This window comes from Corapipo altera, unplaced genomic scaffold (assembly GCF_003945725.1).
Source record: "Corapipo altera isolate COAL_440 unplaced genomic scaffold, ASM394572v1 61016, whole genome shotgun sequence".
In the NCBI taxonomy this organism is placed as follows: domain Eukaryota; kingdom Metazoa; phylum Chordata; class Aves; order Passeriformes; family Pipridae; genus Corapipo; species Corapipo altera.
The window spans coordinates 154,629-176,685 of record NW_020885063.1 but is presented as its reverse complement, the minus strand read 5'-3'; the positions used below and the strand labels follow the sequence as shown (position 1 = coordinate 176,685).

General features: G+C 51.2%; 1 protein-coding gene across 7 annotated transcripts in view; it reads right to left on the bottom strand.

Moving 5' to 3' along the window:
* Nucleotides 1-22,057, bottom strand: part of AAK1 (AP2 associated kinase 1) — an 84,092-nt gene that overhangs the window by 16,637 nt on the left and 45,398 nt on the right. For 2 of the 7 annotated variants that reach the window (XM_027669010.1, XM_027669015.1), the window contains exons 14-20: nucleotides 18,742-18,971; nucleotides 17,913-18,070; nucleotides 17,426-17,542; nucleotides 15,630-15,725; nucleotides 5,317-5,418; nucleotides 3,627-3,728; nucleotides 2,602-2,712 (exon numbers count right to left, since the gene is read on the bottom strand). In XM_027669010.1, the coding sequence (XP_027524811.1) occupies nucleotides 2,602-2,712; nucleotides 3,627-3,728; nucleotides 5,317-5,418; nucleotides 15,630-15,725; nucleotides 17,426-17,542; nucleotides 17,913-18,070; nucleotides 18,742-18,971 (916 nt within the window). The remainder of the gene's footprint in view (nucleotides 1-2,601; nucleotides 2,713-3,626; nucleotides 3,729-5,316; nucleotides 5,419-15,629; nucleotides 15,726-17,425; nucleotides 17,543-17,912; nucleotides 18,071-18,741; nucleotides 18,972-22,057) is intronic. The other 5 variants (XM_027669013.1, XM_027669017.1, XM_027669011.1 and 2 more) reach the window with 4 other exon arrangements.

Genomic DNA, 22,057 nt, shown 5'->3' with positions numbered 1-22,057 from the left:
CTGAGCACCCTCTCTGCAAAGAAATTCTTCCTAATCTCCAACCTAACCCTCCCCTGGCACAGCTGAAGACCGAGCCCTCTTGTCTTGCTGATGGTTGCCTCGGAAAAGAGCCCAACCCCCAGCTGGCTCCCCCCTCCTGTCAGGGAGTTGCAGAGAGTGAGGAGGTCTCCCCTGAGCCTCCTCTTCTCCAGGCTGAACAGCCCCAGCTCCCTCAGCCTCTCCTCACAGCACTTGTGCTCCAGTCCCTTCCCCAGCCTTGTTGCTCTTCCCTGGACCTGCTCCAGCCCCTCAATGTCCTTCCTGAGCTGAGGGCCCAGAACTGGACACAGCACTCCAGGGGTGGCCTCACCAGTGCTGAGTCCAGGGGAAGAATCACTTCCTTGGACCTGTTGGCCACACTGTTCCTGAGCCAGGCCAGGATCCATTGGCCTTCTTGGCCACCTGGGCACACTGCTGGCTCACGTTCAGCTTCTTGTCAATCCAAAGTGCAGCTCAGCTCTGCACTATCCTGAGGAGAGGGAAAGGCTGGAGAGTGTCCCTGCTTGGGTACAATCCCTCCAAAAGCACTGGAGCTCAGCTCAGTGCCCCATGTCACCAGCAGGAGAAAACCCCTCCCCTCTCACACACAGAGCTCAGGGCTGAACCAGCAAAAGCAAATTTAGGGACCCTGAAGGCTGAGCACAAATTCCAAGGCCAACAAACAGCCCAGTGATAGACAAAGGAAGGATCCTGTGGAATGGCTGGAGCAACAGACCCTACTGGGAGCAGGGCTGCTCTTCCAGCCCTCCTGGTCCCACTGGGAACAGGCAGAGCTGCAGCTCCACAGGCTGATGGTGCCCAGGGACAGCAGCTCCTGCCCCAGGGGGGTTACACATCATCCCCTCCAGGACTGGATAAACAAATCAAGGACTAAGACTGATGCACAGTTAATAACCACACCCAGAGCTAGAGAATCAGGGGTTGAAAACAAGCCATAAATTAGTTCTGGAAGTTATTTTAATAACTTGCCCCCCCCACCCCCTCTCCTGTGCTAACAGAGCCTCATGTTCTCATCAAACATGATCCTTTCCCATCCCAGAGGGAACAGCAGGGCAGCCTGGGAGGGCCTCGCAGGAGCCTGTTAATTCATTTTCTCATTAAGCCACACCAACAACGTTTGGGCTTTGCTGTGTTCCAGGAGGGAGCAGGAACTGTTCCACACACAGCTCAAGCCATTTACACAAAATAAAGTGGCCCAGAAGTGTATTACAGCACTGAGCAATTAGAACAACTGCTTGTTTAACCCAAAAGCTCTGTGGAACACACAAACTCATTCTGAAGTGCCATCAAGTGTAAAAATTGATTACAGACTGTTTTCACAGCAATTCCTCTGAGGACAGATCGTTTCTGTTGCTATAGGGATACTCACCAAAGGAGCTGAGCACAACCCAGCACCAAGGGGCACCCAGAAATCAGCACTGCTGCTCTGGGCCTCTCTTTTCAAGGCAATAAATAGCCCAGAAGTCCAGGCCTTCCCTCCCACCCAGGTATTATCCAATATTCCCTGCAAGCCTGGCTTAGGTGAGTCAGCCCCCAGCCCCTGTCACTGCCCCTGGGGGACACAGGCCCTTCTCAGAGCTGCTCCAGCCCAGGACAGGGATGGGCCAGAGCAGGAGAAGGTCCTGTGCACACTCCACTCCAGCTGACAGCTCCTCACAGCATTCCTGTGCCCCTGCTCCAGCCGAGGAGAGGGCCTGGATTTCAGCTTGGGAAAAAGAAAAGCCATGTGAGCTCTGCCCCAGCTCCAGGGTCCCCCAAGTCTTGTTTACCAAAGGCCAGAGAGCTGAGCTGTGATCACTGCCCAGCACTGCACAGCTCCAGCCCAGCACTGCTGCACTGCCAGGGCTGGCCTGAGCTCCTGGGATCACCACACACACACCCTGCTTCTCCTCTTCCCTCTGCTTTGTGCTCCCAGGACACTGTTCCCTTTCTCAGCTGGACATTGCACCTGGGCTCTCCTGTGTGTCTGCTGGGACACTGCAGTCTGACTCCAGAACTTCTCCTGATATCCTCTGGCAAGGAAAACATTCTCTAGAGCTGGAAGAGCTCAGTCATGTGCCTGGGATGGCAACTCCAAGAAACCAAAAACCCCACCTTTTGATTCAAAACCCTGGGACAGATGATTAACAGGCTCTCTTCCAGATTTAGTCATGCAGCATAAAACCAGGCCTTAAATCCCATGTGGAAAAGCAAAAGCAGAGTGCATTCCCTGAGGAAGGGCTGCACACAGAGCCCACCCTTCATGCCTGCTGGATCCCCTCTGCTGGGGAACTCCCTTCCCTCTTCCATGGGAAATGTCACCTACTTTGACAAACCCTGTCTTTACAGTCAAGCTGAACACTTTATGTTTTTTCCCTTAGTACTTCAGTGTACATTCTAAGTTTGGGAAGAAAACAAAACAATGGCTTGGGGGAAAGAAAAGAAAACACCACCAGAACACGGGTCAGAGCATCTGCCTGTGTAAACCAGTCCCTGCCTGTGCAAACCAGTACAAGCTTTGCTTTACATCAGCTCCAGCCCACACAGCAGGAGAGCTCAGGGCAGAGCAAGGGGCCACTTTACCTTTGTGAGGCTGAGCTGCAAAAGCTACAGGAGCAAACTCATCCAGGAGATCAGCAGCAGGGTTAGAGAGCAGAGAACAGTCAAGCAGAGAGTCTTCCCCAGTGAGAGAGTCTGGATCCAGGTGAGCATCCCAAGGAAGCATTGAACAGGACACAAAGAGTGTTAGGCTCACATTCCCACATTCCCATTCACACACACTTAGAGCAGAGCTTCAATCCGACCCATTTCTTGTGATGGAAAACATTCCCTTCAGTGAGGGCAGAGGGGCCCAACACCTCCAGAAACATTTCCCACCCCCTCTGGGATGCCCTGCCCTCTGAAGCTGAACAGACAAGGAAGTCCCACAGGGACACGTTCAAGGGGGGGCTGTGTAGGGAGGGGAGAGCTGCAAACCAGACACAGACTGCCTGTTTTCAGAGACCTCTGAGAAGAGCTCAAGTCCATCTGCTGTGAAGAGTGGCCTGCTCAAGGCCTGTATGGGGAGAAAGAGGCAGGAACTGGCTGTGGCCATCCTCCCTGGGACAGCAATCAGTCCTAAAGCAGCTCGTGGGAGTGATGCTCCAGCACCTACAGGTCTGTGATGGGGGCTCAGGGAATATGTACCACGGAGCCATGGAATGTCCTGAGTGGGATGGGATCCACAAGGATCATCCAGTCCAACTCCTGGCCATGCACAAATACCCCAACAATCCCACCCCATGCCTGAGGGGACTGTCCAAATGCTCCTGGAGCTCTGGCAGTCTTGGTGCTGTGCCCAAACCCTAGGGAGCCTGTTCAGTGCCCAGCCACCCTCTGGGGGAAGAGCCCTTCCCTGAGATCCAGCCATTCCTCACAGGCAGACCAGTGACATGGACCTTGGAGGAACCACCCAGAACCCCTCACGGGACACAGGGCAGGCCCAGCTCATGCTGGTGGGCAGAGCAGTGAGAGGGAGACACTTCCATGGGCACAGCCAGTGCTCCCTGGCTGCCAGTGCTCCCTGGCTGCCAGCCCCCCCTGGCCCCAGCCCATCCTGCCCCACCAACCTGTTCTGGTGGAGGCGACCGACTCGCTGTGGGACACGAGGCGCTGGGGCAGCGGCGCCTCCAGCCCCGGGATCAGGCTCTCCACTGCCACGTCGGGTTTGCCTTTCCAGGGGGCACAGCAGGGGAGAAGCCAGAGGTTAGTTTGCAAGGACAGGCAGAAGTAGGAGCTGAGGCAGCAGCTGTCTGAAGCCCTCAGTGACCCTGTAATTTGTGTCAGCACAGGAAGCTGGAGTCCAATGTTAATTTAATCAATTTAATCACGAGGGAAAACTGTAACTCATCCATGTTTGCTGGGGGTGAGTCTTTATTTGAGTTTATTTATTTGTTTTAATTTATGCAAGCCCAATTTGAAACACCCAGAGCACAGAACAGCAGGTTAATAACACCTGCCCTGCAGCCAACCAGACCTGTGGCTGGGCAAATATCCACAAGATCCTTGTCCAGGAAAAGGAGAACCCTGACCATGACAGAGTCCCCTTGCAACAGGAGTAACAGGGCACTAAAATACCTGCTTTGGAGCCCTTAGCATGGTCCCAGTTAAGCCTGTAAAAAGCCAAGATGTAGGATCTTTGTTCCCATTTAAGGGGCCAATGGAGCAAGGATTGCACAGCTGACAGGGAGGTGACAAAGTTTTGGAACTTGACATCTCACTGGAAGGCCCAGTCCCCAGTATCCATCTCACCCATCATGTGGAGACAACAGGAGAGATGTTTACAAAGGCTGGATGCAAAGATTTGGTTTATAGAAACCCCAAAGGGAGGGGAGAGCCATGGCAGGTACCTGCCACAGCAGCCACATGCAGTGACTGTCTGGGTGTCCTCAGGGACCAACAGCAAGGCAACGACCACGTTAAATTAAAGGACAAGGATGCACTCAAATGCTAGAAGCAGAAATGGCCTAACTGGTCAACCTAAGAGAGATTAATGACCATTTCTGTTTTCACAGCAGTGTGTGTGTCTGTGATTTGCAGGATCATTATCTAAGAGCATTCAGACAACTGCCAAAAATTGCAAAAGGGAGCAGAAGTTTTACTGTTACAGTGACTCATTTCCTTCCTGTCCATTCCAAGCCACAGGTTGCAACCAGCTGGCCAAGGGACCCCAGCTGGGACCCCAACCCACACCATCAGCTGATGGCAGCCACTGAGCCTGCAATTATTTGGCAAGTAGATGAAAATAGGATTCTGTAACACTCCAGAATCTTAGTCCTGCCTGATGCCTCCTGCATCCAGGCTCACAGCAGCCTAGCATATTATTCCCAGCATTCCCAGGTCTAGGGAATGCTGTCCTTCCTCCTCCTGCTGCTGAAGGTCCATGGAGAGACAGACCAGCTCAGTGCCTGGGCTGTGCTTGAACACAAAGTCTTGACCAGAAGGGGAGGGATTTTTGGCATCTTCCCCTTCAGTCAACAATTAACTTTCTTCTACCAAGAGAACACACAAGGCACAGCTGTGCCACGTTGCTGTGCCAGATCAGTACCCCTGGATTCCAGACACAGACACCAAACCTTCACTCCTCAGGTGTTCACCTCATGGAGAAAAGGCAGATCTGTCTCAGCACAACCCACAAGTTCCTGCATGTGTTTCAGCAGCAGCAGGCGCTGGTTTGGGAGCCTGGGGTGCCTGTGGAGTTACCATGCAGGCCTGGCCAGGCCAGGCCAGGCCCAGGGGAGGCCCTGGGTGTGTGGTTACCATTGCCAGCGTCGGCCGTGCTGCCGAAGGGGTCAGCGAGGGGCAGCAGGTCGGGGAGCAGCAGTGCAGGCTCAGGAGATTTGAGTCCCTCAATCAGTTTTTCTGGGTTAAGCAGGAAAAGGAGCAAGGGAGGCAACAGAGAGAAAAAGCAAAAAACAGAAAAGACAATATTAATGAGGTGCTCAGTCCAGGGCTCACATGGTAGCCTCAGGAGCATCTGAACCACACTGGGTGCAAATGGCTCCAGCACAGGATCCCGGGATGGGATGGGCTGGGAGGGACCTTAAAGCTCATCCAGTCCAGTCCCTGCTATGGGCAGGGACACCTTCCACTAGCCCACAGTGCCCCAACCCGGCCTTGGACACTTCCAGGGATGGGGCAGCCACAGCTTCTCTGGGCAGCCTGTGCCAGGGCCTCTCCACCCTCATTGTAAAAAAATTCTCTCTTTTATCTAATCAAAATCAACCATCCTTCAGTTTAACACCATCATCTCTTGGCCTTTCACAACAGGCCCTGCTGAAAAGTTTGTCCCCCAGTATGAGACACACAGAGGGCAGCTGCTTTCCAGTGGCCAGGTCACCTAAGGCAGGTGAGAACGTCCTCCCCCTCTGGGTGCTGCTCTCCCCAAGGAGCTTAACCCCATACCCAGAACCTTAACACGACCCACTGAAGCCCAAATTTAAACAATTCTCCCCCCTCTCCCCTTCCTATGCTGAGGATTCCTTTGTTAGTCTTCATCTAATGAGGAGAAACAGCAGAGATGACCAGCTCAGGTGTGAGAGCCACAACTCTGCTCAGGAAGGGAACCTCAGAGCCCTTCAGAGCTGGAGCAAAACCAGAGATGGAGCCCCTCCAGCTCCAGCCCTCAGCACCTGCCCTGGGGTCACAGAGCTGCCCAGGCAGTTACTTCATTCTCAGATTTAAATCAGACAGTTGATCTCAGCAGCACAACTCCTGAGGTTCCCATTATCCCTCACACAGAGACACTCAGATCACCTGGGCAAAAAGTTAATCTCAGTTATTCATCTGGTGGATGAGTGATTTCTTAATCACTAACCAGATTTGCAATAACCAGATTAATTACTCAGCTTTCACAAGGGGTGCTGCAGAAAACAAGAGGATAAAGAACAATGTCAGGACTTACTAGAAGTAATCACCTGCAGTAGAACAGCTCTGATAAAATTTGCTCCACATGGACAAATCTGGCCATTTCAACTTGTTGAAATTACTCCCATTTATAATCTAACATTAGAAAGTTACAAAACTGTTACATGTATATTTTAATTTTTGAGTTCAAAGACTGGTGTAATTATTTATTATCCAAAGAAAACATGCTCACAACTGCACAAAAGCACAGGAATCCTGCTCTATAAAAGACTTACCATGCTGAGAACACCAAAGGAAAGCTGAAGTTGCACCGTTATATATATGATAATAATACCCATGGTTTTTATTGCCCTATAAAAATAATAAAATAACCTGGAGGCTTTGGAACTGCTTATTCAAAGCAGGAAAAATTCTACTCCCCATGAAAACCTTCACAAGCCAACACACTAAAGCAACCAGGAGGGGAGGGAAACCTAAAATCAGCCCAAGAGGCAGCTGTTGGATCATGAAAGGCCTGAAAAAGGTCAGGTGAAAGGAAAAGCCTGATGGGAACAGCAGCCTTAATGTGTCTGAACCCCTCCCACCTCTGTGAGGAACACTCCATTTTAAAAGGTGGAGTTGCCAAACAAAGTCCCTCCAAGTGCAGAGGAACCATCCCTGGCTTCTGTGGCACCAAGAGGGGCTTTTCCCTGGGATGAGGGGAGAGGCTTGGGAGCAGGGGCTTGGCAACAGGGAGGTGTTAATGCTGTCCAAGGGGGGCCAGGAAGGGTGGAATGGTCACGGTGTGCTGGGAAAACAACCCGGGAAGGAGCCGGGGGACAAGGGAAAGGAACAGCCCAGCTCAGAGCAGACTCTGCCCAAGGCTGTCAGTGCCCAGCTCCTCCCAGGGCACTGCACCAACCTGCATCTTCAGACCCACACAGCCAGCACTCATTCCTTCCTCATCCCATTCCCAAGGGTCCTGCTCCTGGAATTCTCCCTCCTCCCCTCCCCTCTCAGCAGTGTCCTCCTGTCTCACAGCACAGACTGTCCCTGTGGCACAGTGGCACTGCCCCTGGGCAGGGACTGGAGCTGCCTGGTGAGCTCAGCCACGCTTCTGAACCACACACAAATCACAAGAACAAACATGCTCTTCTCCCTACAGGTTCACCTTCCCTCCTGTCCCCCAGGCCCAGCTGGTTTCAAGCAAAGCTTTAGGCTGTCAGTGGTTCTTTGTCTGATTTTGTTACTTGTCTCACGAGATCTCCTTCCCTGCTTCCTGCACTGCTGGTGCTGAGCTGTCCATGCTGCTTCAGGCAGCCACTGCAGCCCTCAGTGCACAATTAAAAGGAACTTTTATCCCTTTTGAGTGAGGCTGAGGAGTCCAACAAAAAACAAGAAGGTGGCAGGAGAGATGGGAAAGGAGGTAAAGTAACAAAAACCAAGTGCCTCAGCCTATCTTGAGGCCCAGCAGTTCATTCCCTGGTTTCTGGGCTGTGTTGCATCTTGTACTAACCTGTAGGAGTAAGAGATGAAGTAAAGGAACATTTTTGTTAAGTGGTGTGAACTTCACCTTCAACAAGGAGCAAAGGAAAGGTTAGAGAATTCCCAGTGAAATCCATCTGTGTTAATCAGCAGGAATTCCTTCTCCACAGGAGTGAGGGCTGCTCTCCTCAGCACAACATGCTTATAAAGAACACCCTTGCTGCTAAAGCAAGCTTTTCTGAACCCACAGCAGATGCCCAAGCCCAGGAACACCTCGTGCCTCTGCAGTGCCAAACAAGCCCAGCTCCAGCTCTGCTTCCCCACAGCTCCAGCATGGGAGGGATCTCCTGCTCCTTCCCTGGGCACAAACACAGGCAGCTGCAGTTTAACCACAGCCAGATCTGGAAGGAAAACCAATCCCTTGTGACAATGAACTGCAGTTTGGGTCCTGCCACCCAGGGAATTCCCTTTAGTTTCCAAGGGAAAAGCTGCTCCACCTGCACATGGAGTCCTGGCTGAGATGGGGAGAAGCCAGCAGGGACCAGAGTGAGCAAAGAGAGAAAACTGGGATAATTACTCTCGTTCCTGTGACCTGTGCAAAGGCAGCAGTGCCAGTCATATGTGCACAACGTGCCCACCAGCTGCAGAACAGACTCCATGGGCAGAGCCCCAGCACGGGGCACATTCCTGCCTTGGCAGAGATGTGGGTGACAGCCTGGGCAGGGACTGCTCTGGAACATCCCCTCCCTCCTGCCATCCTCACACCCCTTCTGCTGGGGGAACCAGCACTCCTAGGGGGGAAACTAGCACTGCTACTGGGGGGAAAGAAACCAAGAGAGATGTTCTGCCACTACAGCCCCAGTTTCTGGTGACTCCTCAGGCACAACCCCAGGCTGGTTTTAGGAGAGGTCACCATGGCAAAGATGCAGCAAACAGCAATGGAACAAGAAATAAGAGTAACTCCCTCGATGCTGCAGTTTCAGGGCTCATCACAACCAGTTCTGTGCATGGATGAAGCTCAGAGTGGAGGGTGACAGGACAACACCATCTGTATCAATCACCATGCAGGGAAACTCGGGGGTTGGAGTATCACAGGTGCCTCTGCCTCAAATCCAAGAGACGAATGCAGATCATTCCCATGCAGACACACGAACAAGCCCGAGGATAAACAAGGTTAAGACAATGTAACCCCACACAAAGGTGTTTGATCTCATACAGCTCCTGGAGAGCTCCCAGGATGGGCTTTCATCAGACTCCAGCTGGGAAAGGTGAGCTTTAACCTACAACTGTGCTCCCACATGGAGCTGCCTCTTGGAGACATCCTCAGTCAGCCTCCCAAGAACCTGCCAGATGCTTCCCAGGTCACAGGAACCGACCCCGTCCCAGGTGCAGGAGAAGCTGGCCAGGGGTGTTTTCTTTGCTGTCGGATTTTCTGCCGTGCCCATTTCCAGCCCTGCCAGGGCTGTGCAGCCCCTGTGAGGAGCAGGGCTGGGCAAGCAGGGCATTAGCAAGCCTTGAGGTGTCTGAGCTTAGAAGCACACAGGGGGATTAGAAAGTGCCCCATCAACTCTCTCCAGAGGTAAAGCCCCGCCACACACTGCAGCCTTTGGATGAATATTTCACGTTCTTCCCAAGTTCCATGCTCCTCACAGTAAGGAGTGTCAGATTGTTTCCTGTCAGAGCAAGGAGAACTCTCTGCAGACAGAGCAAAGCAAGATCTTACAGCTAAGGGGGTGTGGAGGACCCCCAAATGCCTCATGCTGGTGGCTTCAGAGACTGGAAAATTAAATCACTTCCTCCAGGAATGAAAGCAAGAGCCTTTCCTTTGATTTGTACCAACATAAGAAGGAAATGAAGCCACTGAATTAACTATGGATTCGTATCTTGGAACAAGCAAACATGTTCAAACGCCATGCAGTGGTTGAGAAGCACAGCTTTGGACTATCCACTGAGAAAATGCTGCCCTGTGTCTTCAGATCCCCGTTCTACCACATGCACAGGTCTGACTGAGGGTCACCATCAGTCAGTTTGCACAGATTTTGCATCTGCAACACCACCACTCCAGACTCTCCACTGACATGCTGCAGTTATTGGGGGCCACACACCCCTGAAGCAACAAAGAAAATGCAAAAAGCACTTTAAGAAGGACTAGAGTTAGGAAAAAATATAAATCAAGAGAAGAAGGAGGCAAATGGGCTTTTAGTCAGAGCAGGCTATTAGAGAGAAAGAAGATTCCTGAGAAACTTGCAAGTTAAAAAGGGAAGGGAGGCAAAAATGTGCCCCGAGCTGAGAACACACTGAACAAGATGCACGATCTCCAAGGCAAGGAGGGGCAGCAGCACCACACACAGCAAGGCTGTTACTCACTGCAGGACTGGAGGGAGAGCAAAGGGAAAGACAACTCAAGAGAGGACACAGCAGAGTCCTTTTCTTCGGGTGGCAACTGGGAAAGAAAGACAAGGTTGTAAAACTGCTGCTGGGTGAGCTGTGCTGGGAGCAGGAGGGCAATCACCCTGTGGGCAGGGATCAGGCACTGGGGACCTTTCTGCCTCCTGACTGAGCCAGTGCTGCAGATTAGAGGAGGCCCTGAATGTTATTCAGCAACAGAGGACTTGGGCTGACCAAGGAAGGCACTGGAGTTTAATTTTCCTAATGGGCTTCCTGTGAAATGGGATTGTTTCTTACAGAGCACAAACAGGAAGAGAAGCTGGATAAAGGCAACTGGAATGCTCCAAATACACAGGACTTTGTAAACACCATGGAGGATAACTGGACAACATTTAACAGTGGCTCCTTAAGAAATCAAAATCGAGTAATTTTAGTTTCACACTCAGGATCTCAAATATTTGTAAAATAATAAATTATACCCCCTCAGATCAAGCTCAAAGCCCTGGCAGAACAACACTAGATGCTGTTTACACCCATTTAGTTGTGATTCCCAAGGTCTGTTGGCCCCAAATCACCACAACACCATATTGTCCTCTCAGTTAATGCAGCAATTAATCCATCAAGTTCCCAGATGAGTAGCTGCCCTTTTGCATCTTCCCAACTCAAGATGCAAACTCAGATCATTAGTACACACCAATATGTGGCTGTGCATGTCTGTAATTACTTTATCTCAGTGTGTCATCTTGGGACAAATAAATTCTCATTGGAAATACAGTTTTTGTTACAGTTGCTGTGAACACTCTGACATAGATGGGCACCCAGTTATCAGAATTTATGGGCCTGAGGCAGAGTTATGCTGATTAAAAACATCTCATCAAGTATTTTGTGCCACAAAATAAAAGACCCTCCTGCATCAGCAACAGTGGCCCTGTGCCAGCAGCTGAACTCGTGTGTTTTGACAAGGCTGTTGGTGCTTTCAGTCCCAGCTTGTGCTTCCAGGTGCCACAAACTGCCACTTCCAGCACCCTCATCTCAACACCTCACAATTCTGTCCCACTTCCAGCTCTTCAACCATTGCAAAAGCCTGACCCTCTCCCCCAGCTCCCTGTGCTGCCCTGGGACAAAGCTGGGGCCCAGCTCCTGAAGGCCACACATTCAACACAGTGAGAAGAGTCATTTCTTTGCTTAAAACTCTGCTTTTTGAAGCCAATTCCATTTTGAGCAGGAATGGTTACCAGGGCCCCACACTGCTGACCAAATCTCTAGATCAGGCCAGGGATGTGGGCATGTTTTGTTTGGAGGTTGCACTGCAGGACATCTACTTCCTTACCCTGGTGAGCATCCTCAGGGTAACGTGGAAACACACCAGTCCATGAGCATTTGTAAGGAATAAGAAGGCAAACATCATCCCTAAAGTGCTGTTTAAAGGCTTTGGAGAACCCCAACATGACACTAAGCAACAGTGTTTGCCTTTCCATGAAAACCAAGAGTTCAGTGTGTGCCCAGTGCCCGTCCTTCCCTGGCCTGGGCATCCTCCCCCAGCTATCCCTGCATGGTTACTGAGCTGTGCTGGATGTGGAATTCCTCTCAGCTTGTATTTTTTAAGGGCAAGACAATGTGGCAGAGGCTGGTTGGTGCTGCTGCTCCTCAAACAAGTCAGTCCCTCCACCACAGACATGTCTGTCTCTCAGCTGCAGCTGATGCTGAATTACTGCAGGGAGGAAAGGGTTGTGTGAATTCACAAAGAATGATCAAAACTCTGTTAAAAAAGGGGTAAAAAAGATTGACTCATGGTGCCACAGTGGCATTTAACTCAGTACTGACATGGAGTTTATCTGGAAATAAGGAGGAGATGCCCCTTCCACCCCAAACCAACCAACCCCAAACAACTGAAAGGGACATTTGTGGCAATATCTCAGAGGGCATTTCCCTGGGCCCAGACAGCACTTATCAAAATCTTGATGTGAGCAGATGCTTCTGAAGTCAAAAGGATGTGTGTGAAACCTCATCTAATGGATGGCTGACGTGGGTAACCACATCAGGACAGCATTTAACACTCCAGCTGCAGTGGGAAATAAGGGACATGGGCCAGAGCAGCAGCACCAGGGGCTCTGGGTCAAACCTCTCAGTCAAAGCTCTGCAAAGCAGGTTTAGAAATCCCAGACTTGGGACCACTCAGGGAGCAAAACCTCAAGGACAGAGACTTGTCCTGAACTGAGTTTAATTTCAGGTGCATAACTCAGTTTAATTCCTCCAGAACATCTCGTGCAAAGAGGAGCCCCCTGAGCTCCCAGGAGCTCAATTCCTGGGCACAGACACTCAGTGGCCCCACGCAGAGTCACCACTGATCAACACTCCATTAGGATTAGTCAGTGCTGACTCCTGCAATAAGCTCATTAAGAACAACTTGGCTCATTTTCCTGCACATACACAAGGAAAAATGTTTTCAGCACGAATATTTAATTCCTCCTTATTTTAACAGATGTTTTGCCATATTTTCACATCCCCCTTGCCAGCTCCTCTCACTAGTTACAATTCCATTAAGAATTGCAGCCAGTCCACGCTGGAGGAGGAGGAACACACTGAAAACCACCCCACTGCCCCCTGATGACATCTGTCCTTCTGAGCACGCAGAGGGAAGGGGAGAAGCCCAGGAGGGCTCTGGCCAACAACCAGGTGATGCCACCCACACCTCCAGGTGCCACAGGGAGCAGGGCTGTGCTTTAGGCAGAAAAAGCAGCTGAGCCTTAGCCAGTCCTTCAGCTGCTGCAGGTCTGGAGGGCAGAGAACTACCAGAACTGGCTCTGTGTGACAAACAGGGAAAACACCCAATAAAACCTCACCTGGGTACTGAAAGCCCTCCTCAACAACACTGCCCTTGCCAGCACAGGGTGAGGGCTCACACTGGAACTTCTGCAAGGGCTGTGCATCCTCCCAGCCTATAAAGACTAAGGTAAAATGTCTTCAAAGCAAGGACATTCACTATTATCAAGGTTTTCTCAGGAATAAAAATACTCCAAATGAAAGGAAAGATTCAGTAAGCATTCCAAGAAATTCAGCTGCTCCTGCAAAGAACTGAGGCAGCTTGGTGAGGTGCAACTGGAGATGTTGTGCAACTGGAGGTGATGTGCAACTGGGAGACTGGAGTCACTCCCAGCTCTGCTGACTCACAGGGCACCACTAAAACTCCTGTTCACCTGCAGTCAGCACACCCCTCTCTGTGCTGGGGAATGGTTCTGCACAGGTAACACAGAAGAACAAAGATGACTGTCCTACGTGCCAGACACAGACTCAAAACCTGAGTCCAATCCCAGGATTTTTATCTTTTCTGTTGAATTTACAAGTGCAGGCAAAACCCTCTTGGTTTTGAAAGCTAAGGGTAAGTCCACAGATCTGGCCCTTGAAAACACTTATGAGCTCCTGGCCTCAAGTTTTATGTTAAAAGGTAAAAATAAACGAGAGATGCCTTGGCAGGAACCTGCAGGAAGCCAACACAGCCACATCTTCTGCGTCCCCTTGGCCCCAGGGAGCTCAACGGGACCAGGCATGGGGAGAGCAGCAGGAGAGCACAAGCACAACCAGGCAGGGCCAGCCCTGTGGGCTGAGCAGCCTGGCACCACAGGAACTGCACCAACTGCTGCTCTGATGAGCTGCCCCCAAGGGCAGGGCTGGCAGGCAACTCCTCCACAGGGCTCCTCTGCCACAGAGAATTCCAGAGCTCTCCCAGCTGGAGCTCACCTGCTGCTCCCTGGGGCTGTGCTCTGTGGAAATGCAACAGGCAGCAAGGAAAACGTCCTGGGGTACAACTGTGAGAGGTGGGAATGATGCTGGCAGGGAATTACACGGTCTGGGTGACAGATTTCAACCAGGAAAAACAACACTTCCAATAGCATTTGAGGGGGGAAGGAAAACGTGCAGTCAGGTGCCTCCCATGGGTTCTTTTCAAGTCACAGCTGGGCAGGTCACTCCTGGCACGTGCCCATACAGGGGACAAAGCCTCCAAGTTCCTTCTACCCTCAAACTGCAGCATTTATGTAAAATCCCTTTTGGACCAAACCACACTCCTCGTGCTCTTTGAGCATCCACCAGAAGGAAGCAAGTTCCTCAGACTTATGGACAAAAAGGGATTTATTTTTCTCCTGAATTGCTCAGCTCTCCATGGAGAGATGCCACCTTCACAAGCACGTTTTGAAGTTTGGGTCACAGCCCCAGTGATCCACAGCCTGGGCTAAGGACGAGGGTGGGAGCTGCCATGAGCACTTGTCTGGGGCTCGCTGACAAGGGACCTGTCACATACAGTCACTGGAGGGCTTAGAGAGACTCCAAGATAAAAACATTCCCATTTTCCAAATCCCACCGATTTGCAAATAAGCTCCTAAGCACTTACATAATCTTGTGCTAAAAAGTGTTGGCTGCTGCAGGCAGAAATGTGCACAGAGGAAAGACAGAAGTAGCACTGCAAAGGAAATGGAAATAGCACCAACTGCACCAGAAAACTTTGCCAAATCAGAAAAGGTCACATGTAACTTGTGCTTCACATGATGCACGAATTGGCAGCAGAACGTGGAAGCCAAAGAAACACGGACTCTTCCAGGAAAGAAGGATTAACAACAATAAAACCTACAATTTCATCAAAGCTGGAGACCAATTTGAAAAGAGCTTAGGTCAGAGGAGGTGATTAATTACCTGGTGGTTATTTTTCACAGAATCATGGAATGGTTTGGGTTGGAAGGGATTGTAAAGCTCATCCAGTGCCACCCCCTGCCATGGGCAGGGACACCTTCCCCTATCCCAGGTTGCTCCAAGCCCCGTCCAGCCTGGCCTTGGACACTTCCAGGGATGGGGCAGCCACAGCTTCTCTGGGCAACCTGTGCCAGGCCCTCCCCATCCTCAGAGGGAGGAATTCCTTCCCAATATCCCATCTAACCCTGCCCTCTGGCAGTGGGAAGCCATTCCCCCTTGTCCTGTCCCTCCAGACTCTTGACCCAGGTCCCTCTCCAGCTCTCTTGGAGCTCCTTTAGGCCCTGGAAGGGGCTCTCAGGTCTCCCCAGAGCCTTCTCTTCTCTTCCCCCAGCTCTCAGTTTTTCCTCCTACGAGAGGTGCTCCAGCCTTTGAATACTGAACTTTTAAAGACAGCAACACTGCTGGCATCAGGAACAAGGAGACAACCCTGGAGTCTGCCAGGAAAACCAAGCACACACATCAGCACTGCCCCCAGCTCAGCTGAGCCTGTCAGTGCCCAGCCCCACTGGCTGAGCCCAGGATCTCAGGGTGCCTGGAAACAGAACCAGAACATTAGGAGGACAAAACCAAGCCCAAGACTCTGCCCCCCTCCACAAACTCTGCTCTGTTACCTGGCGTGTCGGATAATGGGAGAGGAATGAAAGGATCAGGCACAGTCAGAAGAGGAGGGCTAGAGTCCAAACTCAGAATGTCTTTCGTTTTTTCAGCTGGGAGAGAAAAGGAAGAGAAAAGGCAGAGTGAAACAGAGAAGAGGAAAGCAGAAGGCATCGAGCAGTCTCAGCACAGGCACAGCTCAGTGTTAGAGCCCAACAACAGCCTGACAGAACAACATACACGCACTCAAATCCAGTTTATGTTGCCAGTGAAAAGACTAAAAAACCAAACAAAAAACCCAAACAGCTATTACCATGTAGCTCTCCAACACACTTTAACCAACAGATCTCAAAACACTCCCTGGCAGGGAAGGCCTGTTATCTCCCTTCACAGCAGCACAAAAGGTGAAAAGCCTCAGCAGAGGATACACAGCCCACGTCAGGCCTCTGTGTCTGGAATAAAAGATGCAGCATCTTGTACCAGACAGGCCTGGTCTCCTGTGTTTGAGGAAAGAAAGAGGAGGGCTGGAAGGGTCCAGCCCAGCACCGAGGTTTCCAAGACACCTTCCTGTGCAAAGCCCAGGACAGGAGAGTCGAGGGCACATTTCAAAGACAGCCACTGAAAGAACTGAACACAGAACAGCGACTGGAAAGCCCAGAACGTGCAGATGCTCCTCAGGCTTTCAGAAGGTACATTACAGCTGAGTCTGGGGCTGCTGCTGCTCAACACCCCTCCACAAAGGCTGATGGAACACCATAAATTGCTCACAGCTGGACAAACGCAGAAAGCAACTCCCCAGAGCACTCCTGTTCCATGGACTTAACTCCTTAACTCTCAGGTAAGAGCCAACAGTACCAAGCTCAGTTACAAGCTCCTCTGAAGCTCCTTTTATAAACAGAAATAAGTGTAAATGGATCTGTCACTTCTTGCCCCACAAAGGATTCTTCAGTCTCTTCCCAAACTTCTCTCACCAAGGGCTGTTTTGCTCTCATGGGGAGGCATCAAACAGCTGTCTTTGTCACCAGTAACCAAGGCAGGGAGAGGATCACTGGCATTTGGAGCTCCTGAAGCAGCTTTCCAACACTGTGCTTGGCAGGTCTGGGCTGCACTCAGTGAGAGCTGATGCTGAACAACTACAAACAAGCAGCAGCACTCACTGAGGTTTTTGGGCTGCTCAGGGCAAAACCTTGGGACCCAAGGACCAAAGGAGACCCCAGACAAGGTCCCACATGCAGAGGCCTCTGTAGAGCAACCCCTCAGACCAGCCAAGGACTCGGGGCCTCTGGACCCACACAGCACAGCCAGTGCAGAACTCACTGCTTTCATCATTTCACATGTCAATTATGAGACTGTGCTGTCCTCTGAGGACCTTCCCTGCTCACTCATCCCTGCCAGCCTCCTTCTGCAGCAGAGACATTCCTATCCCTGCTCCTCTCCTCCTTCCAACAGCCCGACAGCTCCAGCGTGTCCGACCAACATCTCCGAGGCCAATTCCCTCAGTGCACAAAACATGTTTTACCTCTAATTATGAGCTCCATGGAACTCCAACACACTAAGGAGCTTTCTTGTGAACTTAAGGGGCTCACTTAGTTTCCTGCCTCACCTCTGCCTACAGACAGTGCCTCCTGCCTCTGCCACCCAACTGTGACAAGGACACACACTCTTCTACCTTCCCTTTCTAGTGCAGTGCCAACCTATTCCCTACAGCTCTTGGTGCCAAGGCCCAGCTCAGTTGATATCAGTTTTACTTCCCTTTCAAAGAGATCATGACCAAGAGCTGCTGTTTTCCTGCAGTTCACGTTCACACACTCACCTGACCCGGCGGTGAAGGAGGAGCCCCCGAACGCGTCTGCCTGGGCTGCAGACGAAGCCGGCTGGAAACCTGGAATCAGGTTCTCTGTGGAACTGCCCACCTTTTCTGGAGCTTTCCCTGAAATGCCAGACACTGAGTTAGGGGAAAAACTTCCATTCTGAAAGCAGGCTGCTTATCTATATTGGTTAGGACACTATTTCAGTGTGTGACTTAAGCCCCTTCCTGCAAATTCCAACTTGCAGATGAAGCAAAGTTTAAGCTGCAGCTTCTACAGACAACTGAGCAGGGCCAGTGTAAAAGCAGCTGGTACCTCTGCCTTTGAGGTACCACTGAACTGCTGAGCAAACAGAAGGGAAGTGGGAAGGATTTAGCTCAGAGGATCACAGCACTAAGGAGCACCTAAGGAACACCGGACCAAAGCATCACCGTTCCATGTCACGTTCCCTTCCCAGAGCAGGCAGATGTTAAACCATCCCCACGGACCTACCATCACCCAGCTTTGCAAAGTCCTTGTTCAGCAGCTCCTCAGCTGTGAGCTTGGAGAAGTTATCATCATCAAACGGGTTCCACGTGGACACGTCGGGCGGGTTGTAGACATTCTGCTGAGAGGTCCTTGGGGAGCCCGAGGGCGTGGTGGAAGCAGATCTGGATGTGATCACCCCAACCAAACAAGTCATTAATAACCCATCTGAAATCTTCTGGCCAGCACTACCAGCTGCTCCAAGCTACTGCACTGTAATTACTTCCTAACTGAAACACTCTGCACCAGTTGCTGCACTTGCATGCCCAGAAATCCAGGAACAGTTCAGCCTGAGCTGCTCCTCAGCTGGATGAGCATCCTGGTCTCAGGGGTTAAAACAAGGATCCCCTTAGAAACAATCACCTGCAGTGCTCAGGTGAAGGTTTCTTGCCTGCAGATACTACAAAAGTGAGCTGGCAAGTACTCCTGGGGAATTACAGAATCATTAAGGTTGGAAAAGACCTCCAGGATCATCAAGTCCAACCCCCAGGAAGCACTGATGCCAAGCAGGAAGCGCAAGGAGTGCACAGGGCTACTGGTGAACAGCTGAAATGACACTGGCTCTTGTGATCCATGGCAAGGCCCTGGACTTTGGGAGGGTGTGGAACCCCCCAGAAGAACTTCTTGGCAAGTTTTTCAGCAACGTTCTGCCAAGCCCTGAACTCTTTTCTTGGGAAGGCAAAGACTCATTCAGCCCTCAGAGGTTCGTGCCCGCCTCCATCTCAGAGGCCTCAGAGGCAACCAGAGGTTCCCCAGCCCCCTCCCCGCCCTCTGAGGCCACATTCCCAGCACCTACTTGGACTTGTTGAGGCTGGCCTCGGCGGCCGCTGCCTGCAGGAGCTGGGTGGACTTGCTGGCGGGGACACCGAACACGGCGCTGTGGGTGACGTCGCTGAGGATGCGGCGGTGCCCCGCGCGCTGCGCCTTGGGCGACGACGGCGGGGTCAGGGAGCCCAGCTTCTGCCCCTGGGCCGTGGGAGACGGGCTGCTCTGAGCCTGCTGCTGCTGCCTCAGCTGCGCCTGGGCCTGGGGAGAGAGCAGAGCAGAGCGGCCTCATTGGGGAGCTGCAGCCTCGAGGGGAAAGCAGGGCCGTGCTGGAGGACCCGACCTCGGAGTCACGGGCTGGGGACAGGCTGGAGGGGACAAACAGACACGCAGGAGAGTCATGGCAAGGGGGATTTGCTGCTTTGCAGCCTTTCAGGATTACCACAGTTCCACAGTCAGAGACTTTCTCCCCTTGCTGTGGTGCAGCTCTGGAGGCAAAGCCTCCATCAGCATCTGTTAAAGGCTGGCTGGGCTCAAACTCGCTCACAGGCAAAGGGGCAGAGATCCAGAGCAGAGGCAAAACAAGAAATCAGACCACAGCACACAGGAGTCTTGTCATGGGGACACAGGGAATGGGGATTTGGTGAAGGGCAGCACTGCTTTCAGCAGGTAATGTGTGACTGGGACCAAATCCCTAAGGGGGGGAAGATTTGTGCAGAAATCTTGTGCAAAAAACTTTCTCTTAAGGAGAAGGGAAAAAAAAAAAGAAAACAAAAGACCACAGGAGCACCATTTATCATTAAAATCTGGAGGAGAAAACCAGGCATGTTTGGTTTAGGTGTGAGCCAAGACAGCCCAGCTACAAACCCCTTGGAAACTGAAAGGGGTTTCCTCACATTGATCTTATTTTTCCATTGCCTCAGTCTTCTTACACTCACAAACCCATAAATACTTCAAATATGGTTTTGTAGTGATAAACAATAGCATCACTTCTGATTCTGTGGTTTTTCAGTCTGTCTGTCAGTGAGGTAATCATGGTTGGATTTAAAGAAGGAAAACTGGAATGCAAGGAGCAGCAAGCTGTGCATGTCACCTCCCCTGCCTGGCTCCCTATTCCCAGGCCATTTCCAACCAAGATGAAGCACTTGGAAAGACCTAAGAGGGCAACAGGAAAGAGTTACACCCCCAGGGTGGTGCTGAACCTCAGTGGGACAAGGCAAACAATGGTGAGCTGTCCTGCTTTTCCTTTGCATTTCTGGCAGACCCACTCCCTGACCTGCCTCTCCTGGTCACCCACCTCATCCCACTATGTAGGTCACTGCAGAACAGGACATTTGGTGCTGAGAGATAAAAAGGCATCACTGAAATCACCACAGAAGTGAAGGCAGAGTTTATTAAGCTGAAATCACCCAACGTGAAAAGGTTTTGACAGGTCCTGGCTTGGTATCTTCTGCTCAGAGACTCTGCTCTGCAGAGACCAGGCCTCACTATCATTTTTCAAATGAGCCAACCACTGTTTTTCCCTCCTGACTGCAGGAGTGGAAGTGTCCAGATGTGTCCATTCTGATCAGCCTACCAGGGGAACAAGGCTCATTTTCAAGCCAGCTGATTTAATAAAATTAAGGCTGTTTTCATGCTAGCAAATCACAGCAAAGCTCCTGATTCAATGCTCCATTTCAGGCTCTAAAATGAACAGGGTAATAATGGGCCTCACTCAAAACCTGTCTGCACATGCTGAAAATCTCCCACCAACTTCAATAAACTGACCTGGTCTGGGTCATTCAGCAGAACAGGAACAAGAGCAGGAACACAACAGCTCCAAGTGTCCCCCACCCACAGCACCAGCTTAGGGCTGAAAATGCAACAGCAAGGGGGGGACATGGCAGAGCCCTGAGGCACATCAGAGAGCAGAGCAAACTGCTCCCCCAGCACTGCCCAGGTCAGGGCTGATGGAGCTGATTAGTCAAATGAATTCCTGGTATCACTTCAAAGGAACCACTGGAGAGATGAATTCACTGGCAACTCACGAACAGCAAGCACAGAGTGACCCTCAGCCTGGACTCCAACAGTGTGGAACAGAGTCATGGAATAGTTTGGGCTGGAAAAGACCTTAAAGATCATCTTGTTCCAACCCCCTGCCACAGGTAGGGATGCCACTAACTAGCCCAGGTTGCTCCAAGCCTGGTCCAGCCTGGCCCTGAGCACTTCCAGGGATAAGTACCCAAAGCAGGTTGTTATCAGATACTGTTTGTTGTACCCCTGCAGCCTGGCACAGCACAGTAACAGGGCTGCTCCCTCCTGCCTGCTGGGCACGCTTTCCTCCCAGCACACCCCTAGAGTTAGGGACACTCCTCTGAGCTCCCCAGAGCAGGAAGAGCAGATCAGATTGCACAGGAATGGAAACAAAAGGCACAGGTTCCCCCCACAAGCTCTGCAGAGCACTTTGGCTCCAGGCTCCTGCCCCTCCCTGTGGACAGCTGCTGGTTCCTCCTGCACAAGGCCATATTTTCCATCAAGTAAAGAGCATTTATTTTAGATGCACTTTCAGATGATTAGTAAAGTGGATGATTGATCTATTTATTTTTAGATACGGTGCTTTCAAAAGTCTCCTTTGAAAGGTCTCCTTCCCATAGCATTCATTAAAAAGTTATCTCAATGCTGGAAACAGCCAGGAAGCTGTTTTGTGCCTTCCTCTGAACATCAGACAGAACTTTTCCAAACAAGGAGTTACCTAAAGTAGTTCTGGTGCCTGGTGCCCATCCTGATGTGTTAAGTACAACTAATTTTTAAGACAGTTTCTCACATGTCTTCCGTGGCAATGTGACAGGGGAGGGATGGAGAGAAGCTGCATTAAGCAGCCACTTAGATCTTCTCATTTGCTTTTACTCATCCATTACTCATCTTCTTTCTGTGGACCCAGAGCACAACTCTGGAGTCCAGCATCCCACTGGAAAGAGAAATCCAAGCAACTGCACATCTCTGAGGCAGGAAGGTCAGTGCTGACACAAGGGACTCAGTATGAACACACTGGGGCCAGCAGGCTCCTGAATCACGGAATGATTTGGGTTGGAAAAGCTCTCTAAGGTCATCAAATCCAACCGTTCCCCAGCACTGCCAAGGTCACCACTAACCCACATCCCCAAGTGCCACATCCACGTGTCTGTTAAATCCCTCCAGGGATTGAGACTCCACCACTGCCCTGGGCAGCTGTGCCAGGGCTGGACAACCCTTTGGGTGAAGCAATTCTCCCAATATCCAATGTAATTCTCCCCTGGCACTTACTGCCTGGGCTCTGTGGGTCCAAAAAGAGCTGGATGTGGCACATACCCAGCACACAGGACCTGGCA